The sequence below is a fragment of the Podarcis vaucheri genome (assembly GCF_965113315.1).
Source record: "Podarcis vaucheri genome assembly, chromosome: 12".
Taxonomy (NCBI): Eukaryota; Metazoa; Chordata; class Lepidosauria; order Squamata; family Lacertidae; genus Podarcis; species Podarcis vaucheri.
This window is the reverse complement of record NC_138750.1, coordinates 51,802,339-51,814,981: the sequence shown is the minus strand read 5'-3', so window position 1 is coordinate 51,814,981 and position 12,643 is coordinate 51,802,339. Positions and strand designations below refer to the sequence as shown.

The 12,643-nt window shown below is 40.8% G+C and overlaps 1 protein-coding gene and 1 long non-coding RNA gene across 2 annotated transcripts in view; one reads left to right on the top strand and one right to left on the bottom strand.

Moving 5' to 3' along the window:
* Window positions 1–1,601: 1,601 nt before the first annotated feature.
* On the top strand, window positions 1,602–3,530 carry LOC309515109. The gene is made up of 2 exons (XR_014212277.1): window positions 1,602–3,133; window positions 3,165–3,530. It is a non-coding gene; the product is annotated as an uncharacterized lncRNA (long non-coding RNA).
* LMBR1 (limb development membrane protein 1) overlaps window positions 2,082–12,643 on the bottom strand; it is a 62,626-nt gene continuing 52,064 nt past the window's right edge. The window contains exons 15-17 of the mRNA XM_082192495.1: window positions 11,413–11,479; window positions 7,297–7,458; window positions 2,082–5,826 (exon numbers count right to left, since the gene is read on the bottom strand). Of these exons, the coding sequence (XP_082048621.1) occupies window positions 5,741–5,826; window positions 7,297–7,458; window positions 11,413–11,479 (315 nt within the window). The 3' untranslated portion in view covers window positions 2,082–5,740. The remainder of the gene's footprint in view (window positions 5,827–7,296; window positions 7,459–11,412; window positions 11,480–12,643) is intronic.

The window sequence follows — 12,643 nt, the reverse complement described above, 5'->3', positions numbered from 1 at the left end:
AAGTTTTTCCTTTGTGCATATGTTTATGTCAATAACCAAAGATTGCTGTCACTGGCCTTCTGGCAATTCAGAGTGGGATGGGCTTTTATAGTATTGGATACAGCGTATTTCCCCATAATCGGGAAAGGGGTGGAAGAGATGTCAGATTTATGGGGGAAGGATTTACCAGGCCTTAATTAAAACACCCCTTTCATCCAGTTTCTCGAAACCAGAGACTGAAGGCAGAGGACATTGCAAGTGTGGTAGCAGTAGCAACTAGGCCACCATGCTCAATCTTGTCCCTCACAGACTCCCAAGCAGGAGAGAGGTTTCAATTCCTGCCAAGGAGTAAGCACTGAAACTGGGAAGAAAGGCTCAAACCCTCAAATCTGTAAGCAACCTAGGGGGTCATTTCATGCGTTTCACTAGAGTCGGATGTAAATACATGCGAGCTCCATCTCATCACCATTCCTATTTTTAGAACAGGGTTCTAAAACATACAATAAACCTCCCTGCTGCAATTGCTCTTCATGAGTCATTCCCATTGTTCCACATTGCAGGCAGTCACATTACAGAACCATCATCCTAATCCCTGAAGAGAGCTTTTCTCTCCCATAAAGTCAGTTCCTCACAAAACAGAAATAATATTATATTACTTGTACCCTACCCATCTGATGGGTTGCCCCAGCCACTCTGGGCAGCTTTTAACAAAATATAAAAGAATTCACAAGGTTGAAGAATGGCTGTGTTTATCCACAGGATAGCCACTTGAAGGATAGTTAACAGGAAGGTAACTTTTGTTTGTGGGTTCTATGGAGTCCCAAATGGGAAGAATAACAAGCTCACCAAGAGATGGGAATAGGAGGCAAGCAAGTAAAGAGACAATTGAGGTAGTTCTCAATAGCTTAGAAATGCTTTGTATGAAGCCAGCAAGCTTTTTGTTTTTTCATTTCTGGCAATACTTGCAAGATTTGAGCATGTGCTCCTTGCCCAGGTGAGGCACAAGCCAAATATACTCAAAAGAATTTTATTCCCTACACTCACCTTGATGTGAGTATGACAACAGGCTAGAGACTGGGGCTAGAAAAGACAGCACCAGTACAAAGGCAATGAGGAAATGCTAGAACAGAATTCCAACTCACTTGGAGATAGAACCAGTGTCTTTCTGCTTAGTTCCTTTCTGACAACTCAAGAAGGAACCTCTTTACACAAGAGGTTAGTCAGAAAGGAGCTAAGTAGGAATACACTGGTTTTACCTCCTTATAGGTAAAGGTAAAGGGACCCCTGACCACTAGGTCCAGTCATGGATGACTCTGGGGTTGCGGTGCTCATCTCGCTTTATTGGCCGAGGGAGCCGGCATACAGCTTCTGGGTCATGTGGCCAGCATGACTGAGCCACTTCTGGTGAACCAGAGCAGTGCACGGAAACGCCGTTTACCTTCCCGCCGGAGTGGTACCTATTTATCTACTTGCACTTTGACGTGCTTTCAAACTGCTTAGGTTGGCAGGAGCAGGGACCGAGCAACGGGAGCTCAATCCGTCGCGGGGATTCGAACCGCTGACCTTCTGATCGGCAAGTCCTAGGCTCTGTGGTTTAACCCACAGCGCCACCCAGCACCTCCTTATACTATGCATCAAAAAGGTATTGTACAGGAGTGAGGAGAGGAGCCAGCACTCCTAGTCTTCCAGAGCTTTCTTCAAGATTCTGCTTGTGGTCAGCTTTCAAATCATGGGATGTATGTCTTCCCCTACCTGGATGTGCTATCATCCATCCTCTATTTAAAAAGTGTTCCTGGGCACATTAATGGTACACCCCAAAGATCTGTAAAGGTGGCGTATCTTATTGTCCATAAACTTCACCCATACATACAAACAAATACATACATTGCTACCCACTCCCCATTTCTTCTGAAGAAAGTTCACAAGCTCCCTAAGAGGAGAACAGAAAAATCTCAGTGCAGAGGCAGAACATCTGTGAGATGTTCTCAATACCAGGCTGTACACAATGTCAAAGTATTTTAAGTGAACAGAAGACAAGGTGCACCATTATGAAGCTTGAGCTGAATGAAACACCTCTGAACCAAGTAAGCTGTAGAAGAACATATTGTCAAATCCTTTAATTGACACTGTAAAACAGGCAACTGTGTAAAAGAGATTGGAGAAAGAGGTGAAGGTAAACGTCACATTACAATCTGTAAACAAAGTGTCCTAGTGAAGCCAACTTCTAAATAACCCCTCAATGTCTGCTTGACATTAGCTTAAAAAGCTAGAGAGTAAAGATGTGCTCAGACTTTGCAACAACAATTCTGTCACGCTGTGTTAACACAGTGTACCAGCGGAGGAGAAAGCCAAACAATGGCGCACTTAAGACACTTAACTTGCATACATTTTTGGTCTGATTTGATATACATCTAGCTCATACAAGAAAAGCATATTTGTGCTTTAGCCTCATAACGAGGCAGATGGTTTATGACTGAAGTAGAGGTTTTTGTACCTTAAAAAAAAGGTACAAAACACTTGACTACACAAGTCAAACCACTAGGAATACATTACTAGTATCCATCAAAGAATTACTAATACCATCTCCTTAAACACATTTAAGCCTTTATAACTTTAAGTATTTATGTGTAATTTTTATCACTATATTTGAAAGTAGAACATCTGTAAAATAATTTTCAACTGAGGGATAAAATGACAATTTTAACAATTTCACATGGACAAAGTCAAGGAACAGGAGACCATCACATATACTTATAATGGGGGGAGGTGCTGAATCTGTCCCCCTTCTAGTGACTCTTATTTCACTTGCATCTCCAGAGTGGTGCATTGTGGATTTTTGTGTAAGTTTGAAAGTGGGAGGCAGCAATAGCCAGGTTATACTTCAATTTCACAGGGTGAGATGGCCTGTATTCTTGTATCACCAGGAAACAATGATTTGCTGCAATGGCACTGGTCACATTACTAGATAGATCCCTCCTATTTTCGTGCCAAAGGCATTAAAACTTTACAGGGGACAGCTTAGACTTTGGCCTAATTTCATGCAAGCGGCTGGGAAGGGGCGGGGAATGGAAGGGGAGGAAGAGGTCCTACCCATCACTGGCCTATTTAGCACCACAAATATTGTCCCAAATGTGGCCCTTGAGAGTGAAAGAAAGTACCCCACCCCTGATCAAGATGCACACCAGTACATAGGATATGTTGCACACCTGATCCTAAGAAATTACAAGAATTGAGATGGAGCCTTCACTAATCAAATGACTTTTGGGGATGGGGGCAGGTTTCATACCATGTACCATTAATGCTAACCACCCCAGGATAACTAAAGGCAACATTTTCAGGGAAGCATGTCCTCTTGCACAGCTCCTGATTTGAATGGGGCTGTACAGTAGAGCACTTACAGGTGAACCAACCCAAGTTTATTAAGGTACTTACGGAAGATTCCGCATGCCATCTGCATATATTGTCTTTGATGTTTAATTTGCAAATTTGTCTTAAGTCAACTCTCTACCTATGAAGAACATGGATTAAAATTCTCAGTAATTTGGTATGAACTTTGTCCAAAGATTGATAGCCACAGAATCACAAAAACTTTCAAATTCAGTTGGATCCATCTATATGCAGTAGCTATGGTAATAAGCATACTGTTGATGTACCTTTACTATATAGAATCCACTTATTTTTTTCTGTAGGCATATTACTATTACGACATGAACGATTATGTTTCAATGTGGTGTTGAGTGGAGGTGCCAAGCACACTAAAAATCCTAAAACCAATTACTACCATTTCAAAATGAGATACAAGGTATCAATATCTAAACTCTTGGGCCTGGCTCAGATAATAAAATGCTGTGAATGTGAATGGAAAAACAAGTCAGGAAGCAGAAGTTCATTGCAACTTCCCTTGCTTAACAGCTTCCAAACAAGCTTATCCACAAGTTGGCTGGTTCAGAAGCCATTAATTTTCCCATTTGCATGTGATGTGAAGTTATAGTTAACTCATAACTACAGCTTCCTGGCTTCTTTCCCCACTTATGTGCAGGGTGCTGTATGTGGTGCACAGCACTTGTGCATATCCTGGCTTAATCTGATTACCGTAACAATGTCACTAAGTGAGTCGATTTCTCTACATCTTCCACTGTGGCAAAAAGCCCCCAGTTTACAATTTATTCCAGTTCCCAGAAACAGTTTTATGAAAATAAGTTCTGTCCTGCATCTGTTTTATTTGTCATTTCCACTGACAATATTAGAAAAAAATTCTATTATGTATTTACTATAAATGCTACCTTCCAAAATTTAATGCAAGATTAATTTTCATAAGAAATCATATGAAACTTAGAATAGTGTCTATTATCCAGGAACTCTACACTGATTTCAAACAGTGTAGAAAATGCTTGTGAGCCCCAATGAATCTAGTAACATTCTGAACTTTCTTAAAAAGCAGGATAATTTGCAGAATTATTTCAACATTGTACAACACATCAAAACCCAGTTTTGGACTTACTGAGATTAATATAATACTGATATTTTCAAAGTGAGGTAAAACATTAAAGTTGTGAAGATCCAGTTAACCTTATGGGATCTAACTTATAAAATGTGCTCATCTATGAATGGCCAGTGTCACTTCATCATCCAAGAACTACAAACCTTCAGCAAAGTTTCATAAAATGTCATGCTAGCCTTTACAATCTACCTACCTCTACTCACAGTATGTATGCTAACTTCCTTCAGATTCATATGTTACACACAAGATTTGCTAAAGTGTAACAATATCAATGAAAATTGCATGCCTTAATTGGAATCTATATTTTCATATTTAAAAAACTGGAGTTTATAATCTGCTACCTGATTACTCCATGTTTTTTAAAAAGATAGATCAACAAAGAAAATAATGAAAAAATGGTCTATTCTAATGAACTAGAATGCACTGCACACTTAACCCAGGGCATCTAGAGTGGGATAATTGTTTTCACACTTGTGGAAGTTGTGTGCTATTGTATCCTTTTCTCACTGCTTATGCATATAAGGCGACACATTACACAGAAGGGAATGAACAGAATTCTCTGTGCATTTAATGGAGTTGTGCGATTGCCCTAAAATGCATGATTATGTACACAACAATCAGAGGTCTGTGAAATTACAATTTAGCACTGCAACCTAGGCTTACGTTATTGTGTAATTCATAAGTCTCAGTGGAAGTTACCTTTAGTGATAACTGTAGGCCAGTTTGTCATTTAGAACCAGGAACTGCTGGTATCTTAAGACACAATGACCGTGGAAACTCATCAGACGGGCAATGAATGTACTGATCCTGGATCTTACCATATTCTCTATAAGTTGTCCGTTTTCATACTGCAATTTTACTGAAAAAGCAGCAACTCTAGTAAAGGATTTGCCATTTTCAACTAGCAAGGCTCATCTCGGACACCCAGCCTAATTCTTCAGCAAAAGGTTTATGCTCGGGAGATTCTTGGCCTAATATGTTGATGGATCAATATGGAGGTGTATCCAAAGAGGAATGGAGTTTTCTTTTCCGCTTCCAGGTTTCAAGACAATTCTGTGCCAGCTGACACAGTAATTTAACATGGATCAATCTGAGCAAGAAGAGAGTACAGTCTGATACACCCAGCTTTCTTGGGTGCAGTTTTTTTTTGTTATCAACTTGGACCCAATATACAAACAAGAAAAAGCAATACAAAAACAAGTGCTATGAAGTGACAGGAATGTCATGAAGTCAAAAGGACTCGGCTCCACCACCTGCTTTTCACAGTGTTTTCTGGTGCCCGTTTACAGATGGCTTTGCAGCCTCAGAGTCTCTTGCATTGTGTGAGAGGTGAAGCTTGTCTAAACCTGCAAAACATTTCAAAAGACAGTCCATTTAAATTTCTCTTTCACTTCTGACAACTATAGGTGTTTTCAAAACCACATTAGTCTTCGTTCCAATACATAAATAAATTGAAGATTTTTGTCTGTGGAGACCTTATCTGAGAACATGAGAAACTAGACAGGATTATAAATGGCACAAGAACAGCATCTGTGCAACTTAAATGCCCCTTGCAACTGTCTAGTAGAACTTGCAAACACTGTAAAGTCATAATAAGAGGTATTTCCCCTCCCCAGGTCTAAATATTTGGTTGCTGACGGGAGAAGCAGAATGTCATGGCATCATTATACAAATTTAAATTCTATCAGTCATTACAGAGGGGAAGGGGAGCTGTATGTGAGCTTTCCATCACATCTTACTTTCACACAACAAATACTAAACATTCTACATGGCTTTGTCTATTGATTTCTAATGTGAAGTTGAATCCATACATCTGCAATTTAATTATTACTAAATTTTCAAGTAACAAAATAAGCCTCAAAAACTGTAAAACAATAAACTACATCATGCAGTTTGAAAAGCAAAACAGAACAGAGCATTCGTCTACTCAAAGCATCTCTCTGTCCATGAGTCTCTGGTGGTCTTCTAATGTTGCAATTCCTTAATTTCCACCTCAAAGCTTTCCAGCTTTTGCATCATTATCCAAAGCAAATCAATTGGCATGTCAAAACCTGATAAGAAATATCCTGTGCCCACTCTCAGTGTTGGTGGATTTGATTGTGGCAACACATTCCTTAGTTATATCTTATCTGAACTACTGTAATGTGCTGTTCATGATGCTGACTGAACAGTGAAAGTTCTACTGCTTCAGAATATTGCAGCCAGGCTATTGAACAAGGCAAGCTGTAGGTGGCATGCAACTCCCATATTACAAGAGCTTCATTTGGTACCAGTCTGCTCCCAGGGAAAATTCAAAAGTACTGGCTGTTAAATCATGACAAGCCAGAGAACTACTTGGCCTCAAATTGTGTAAGCTTTTGCAGATAATAACTAACATAATAATAAATTTTATTATTTTATAAATAATAATAATAATAACTAGTATTATTATTACTACATTCTGATGGTAGATAAAGCTTTTATTCAAACAGGCTTTTGGCTTCATAAGCTGGCTTGCTATGGACACTGTAAGTATGCAAAACAATTGGTTCAGTTGTTCTAGTTCTTTTTATTTTTACTTTTGCTTCATTATGTTGCCTTGAGACCACTTGACAGAAAGATGGGATAAAATCAAACAAATAAATTGTTTTCTTAAAAGGAATAAACTAGGTGAACTCAGCACAGAACCACTCACCACATATGTCTTTTTATACCACATGAAGGAAGCTGGAAACCCACACCAGGCAAATTACTCTCCCTGTAACTCTAGAATTCAAATTAAATTAAATTCAAATTATGCACAATATGGCTATCAAACGAAAGAGAACAAATGTTACCTAATGCTTTGAGAAGCTCCTCTCTAACTGCAGAGGTGAACTTTCTAACCAGACACAGGGTTGTCACAATGGCAAAGAGGATATTGTAGGATAGCACGATGTAGAAATTTCCTAACCAGTTAAACCTTCCAAAGTCTCCAAGGAGATCAAACCTGGTAATACCTGCAGGGGGAAGAGAACGTGACATAATTCAGAAAAGCAAATGAATGAGGATGATATCTAAGATTGAAAAATGACCGCCAAGTACTTTAATCGAAATAAATTAAAAAATTGTCCAGTAGCACCTTAGAGACCAACTAAGTTAGTTCTGGTATAAGCTTTCATGTGCATGCACACTTCTTCAGATACACTGAAACAGAAGTCACCAGACCCCTATATATAGTGGAAGGGTGGGGTGGGGTTTTTCTCAGAAGGGTAGTAGGAGATGGGTGATTGGCTCAATGGATATGATAAATCTGTTGACGACTGTTAACAACTGCAATTAGTCCTACAGGAAAAAGCAAGGGATAGGATGCAGAGGACCAAAAATAGCTTTAGCATATGTAATGAGACAAGAATCCAATATCTCTATTCAGACCAGGTCTCTCCATAGTTTTCAGTTTAGTAATAAGTTGTAATTCAGCAATTTTTCTTTCAAGTCTGTTTCTGAAATTCTTTTGTAATAAGACAGCTGCTTTGAGATCCTGTATTGAATGTCCTGGGAGATTGAAGTGTTCTTCTAGTGGCTTCTCTCTCTTGTGATTCCTGATGTCAGATTTATGTCCATTTATTCTTTGGCGTAGGGTTTGGCCTGTTTGTCCAATATAGAGAGCTGAAGGGCACTGCTGGCATTTGATAGCTTACACAATGTCAGAAGATGAGCGATTAAATAGGCCTGAGATGGTATGTTTGATGTTGTTGGGTCCAGTGATGGTGTTGTCTAGGTATATGTGGCAGCAAAGTTGGCATCTGGGTTTATTGCAGGCTCTGGTACCAGTGTCCATGTAAAGTCTGGTTGCTGTATTATTGTGGGTGAGGAGTTGTTTAAGATTGGGTGGCTGTCTGCAGGCAATGAAAGGCCTTCCTCCCAGGGCTTGAGAAAGAGAACTGTCATTGTCTAGGAGAGATTGTAAATCTCTGATGATGCGTTGAACTGTTTTAACTTGAGAGCTGTATGTGATTACTAGTGGTGTTCTGTTATTTTCTCTTTTGGGTCTGTCTTGCAGCAAGTTCTCTCTGGGTATCAGTCTGGCTTTGTTGATCTGTTGTTTAACTTCATCAGGCGGAGATTTTAGTTCCAAAAAGGTTTGCTGTAGATCTCTTAGGTGAGAATCCCTGTCTGTAGAGTTGGAACAGATGCGGCTGTAACGTAGAGCCTGGCTATATACAATTGATTGTTTGGTATGTTTGGGATGGTAGCTGAAAGCATGTAGATACGTTTGTCGGTCAGTTGCTTTTCAGTCTATGCACCCATCTTGTATTTTTATAGTAGTGTCCAGAAAATGTATTTCTTGCATAGATTGGTTCATTGTTAGGTTGATGGTGGGGTGAAAGTCACTGAATATTCTAATACAGATAATTTTACTTTCCCATTTGTCATTCCCATTTATGACAGAAGCTCTCCTCATTTTATCACCCAGAAGCCTGCTTTACTCATCCTATGAAAAGCTTCATAGCATCCAATGTGGTGTGTTTTGAGATTCTGCAAAGCACCACATGACTCACTGTACCCTAATGCACTCCACTAATCCTGTTTGGACAGCTGTGTATGTGCATTTTGTTAGCTGTGTTTTAACTGTTCATCTTTGCAGTTTTAGCCTTCCTTTTATCTCTATGGCAAACAATATAGGAATTTCATTTGTGTCCCTCAGCAGGGAACTAGGGAGTCTTGCCTTTAATTTGCTTTTTGTGTAGCAGCAATGACACATCCTCTTGTGTGCATGTGTGCACACTCATTTTTTTCCTGATTATATTTTCTATAAGCAGGTCATCTTCATGCCAGTTGATATAAGGTTTCCCACCCCCCTAGAAAGCCTGAGCAGCAAAAGATTACAGACCTATTTTTACCCCTCACATTTTTTTAGGCTGAAACACCTAATGGCTGCAATTACTCACTTCATTATTTAAATAAATGTGTACTAAAAGTTAGGAAAAATTGCTAAATTGATGAGACTTTCAAAAGCAGTTTGTGGAATAGCACAGGGGGCTTGCTCCATTAAAGGGAAAATATGCTTCTAGGCATGATCAAACATTTGAGAGTTCCTCAAGTAGCTCTTTCTAGGTTGTTGATGCTACTTTCCTTTGGTTTCCCTCGTTTCCTCTACTTATCTAGCAAGTGAGTATCATCAGTAGTTATGATGGAAAAGCTCATATTTGTTAACTATTTATAGAGGTCTTATTTGTTTGTTTCTTTGTTTGTTTGTATCCTGCACTTCTAAAATCGTCTTCAGAAACCTCAGAATCTAAACATTAAAAGAACAATATGGTGCCATGCAAGTCTCCTGGAGGAGAATATTCCAAAATGAGGGCAGTGTGGTCCCACAACTAAAACTGCTCTTGTCCTGTTATAAACCACCACATCTCAGAACGCAAGGAAATCTGGAGCGGAAGCTCACAAATGATAGTCTCTGTCACTGCACTGCAGCCATGAATGGCTTTAAGCGGCACCAAGACTTTGAACTGAGCTCAGAAAGAAGACTGAGAATCACTGCAGCCAGTCTAGTACAGAGGACTATGATCCCACCACCCACCCCAGTTAGCCTTGCAGCTGTAACCTGAGCTACTTGCAATTTCCAGACTGTCTGTGAAAGGCAGCACAATGTACAGCCCATTGTAATAGCCCAAGTATATTAGATTTGTTATCTGTGGCTGCAGCTGCTTTCCTATTATCGCAATGACAAGGTCATTTGTGTTATGAAACAGTCTGTGTGGCTTTTCAACAAGACCACCTCACTGAGGTTTGTGGCTATGAAGAAACTTGAATCTGGATTGTCCACAACCAACCCCAGACCTATCCATTGTGCTACACTGGCCTCCAAACTGCATGACTGCATTCTTGGACAAACCTGATGGTCTCTCTTCCATTTGACTTCAGGACTAGTTTTAGCACTGAAACTAGCCTGGTTGCCCTTACACCTGAAGGACACAGGGGTATGGCCTTGTTAATACTTCTAGACCCCTCAGCAGCTTTTGATACCATCAATCAAGGGCAAGCTACTCAGCTTCAGAACTGGGGCACTTTGAATCAGTTGCTCCATTCCTATCACAGAGGCAGATTTCAGGTGCTGGTGGGAAACTACCACTGAGCTCTGTGAAATTTAGACTACAGTTCTGTTTTAGGCTTTTGCTGTCCTGACCTTTTACTGCTTATACAGTGGTACCTCGGGTTACATACGCTTCAGGTTACATACGCTTCAGGTTACAGACTCCGCTAACCCAGAAACAGTACCTCGGGTTAAAAACTTTGCTTTAGGATGAGAACAGAAATTGTGCTCCGGCAGCGCGGCGGCAGCAAGAGGCCCCATTAGCTAAAGTGCTTCAGGTTAAGAACAGTTTCAGGTTAAGAACAAATCTCCGGAACGAATTAGGTACTTAACCCGAGGTACCACTGTATTTATGCCTTGGTTTATTTTTAATCTTTGCTAGCCACACTGGGAGGGCAATTTGCTTGAAATCAGGCCATAAAGTCTGTGCACACATCAACACACAAATCCAAGGGTTTGTCAGTATAAGAATCTTACTGTCTATATTTCCTCCTTGCATGAAGAAAAAACACTACACAGAAGGCAAGGGTGTGCTACCAAGCAAATATACGCTGACTTTCCCCAGGGTCTCTTTAGGGCCTACCACCCAAGCCACAGGCTTACAAGGAAACTTAGGCATTGCTGCTTGTGTTTCTGGAACCCCAGCAGTAATGCTCAAAGTCTGGCGCTGACATGGGAAGAATGGCCAGAGTCTGCACTGGCTTAAGAGCTCCAGCAAAGTATGTTCAGAACGCTGTTTCATAAGACACTCAAGTTGTACCTAGATTTTCTTTCCTGAAAATATGACTGAAACCATTTACTGATCTGTAGGCAATGACACCAAACTACACACACCTCAATAAAGAGTTCTCTAAAAAACAGAAATAAGACTTACCCAGTGTCCTTGACATAACTGGCAAAGCTGAACTGAGGACTAAGATCGAAACGCAGTTCCCAATTATCTGTTTGAACAACAACAAAAAAGGATTTCAATATGATTGATGAGCTCTAAGTCTACCAGGTAAGGCACTGAAAACACACCCAGCGTCTTCTAATTTGATTTTAAAGTCTGCCCATCCCTAAGGTTAATGTTTCCTCTGCATTTCTTCAATATTGCTCAAGTCTCTAAAAAAAAATATATAGACCACAGGGACTTTAGATATTGGCATATACTGTATCATACAAACACAAAGAAAGCATACTAAGCCCCTATTTCTGCCACAGATGCTTTTTAACATACAGAGATTCCAGCCTCTGTGCATCCAGAACGGCATTTGGTCTCTGTGTTGAAACGAGCAGCAGGCTGGACTTGCTGCTGTTTTTGGTCCCAAAGGAATCTTTGGGTTCTTTGCTGGCAAGAACCACTGCAGATCAAGAGATGAAACCGTAACGGGCATCCTTCTGTGTGCTGAAGCGGGGGGCTGAAAGAATACTACAGGTATACAAATCACTGTATAGTTTATTTAAATTTAAATAACAATTTGACACACAGCTGTGAGGCATTTGCGAGCTTTTTTGCAGAGAAGGTCCTGTTGCTCCGCCGTGACCTCCCTGCCAATTTGGATACAATAATGGAACTGGAGGCCCCTCGACTGTCCTCGGGTCCAGTATTGGACCACTTTGACCGGATATCCCCAGCCAATGTGGACAGACTCCTCCAAGCTGGAAAGCCCACCACCTGTCCTCTTGATCCGTGCCCGTCCTGGCTGATTAGAGCGTGTCCAGATGAGGTGCGGGCTCCCCCAGGGGATATCATCCATTTGTCCCTTGGCACCGGGACATTCCCAGGGGAATTGAAGGAGGCAGTGGTGCGCCCACTCTTAAAGAAAACATCATTAGATCCTTTAGATCTATCCAATTACTGCCCGGTTTTGAATCTTCTGTTCCTGGGTAAGGTGATTGAGAGAGCGGTTGCTGAACAGCTTGGTGGGTTTCTGGATGAAACATCGGCTCTGGATCCATTCCAATCCGACTTCCGCGCTGGTCATGGGACCGAGACGGCTCTGGTCGCCCTAACAGATGATCTCCACAGGCAGCTGGATCGAGGCGGGTCGGGGCTGCTGATTCTTCTAGACCTGTCAGCAGCCTTCGACATGGTCAATCACGAACTCCTGGACCACCGCCTT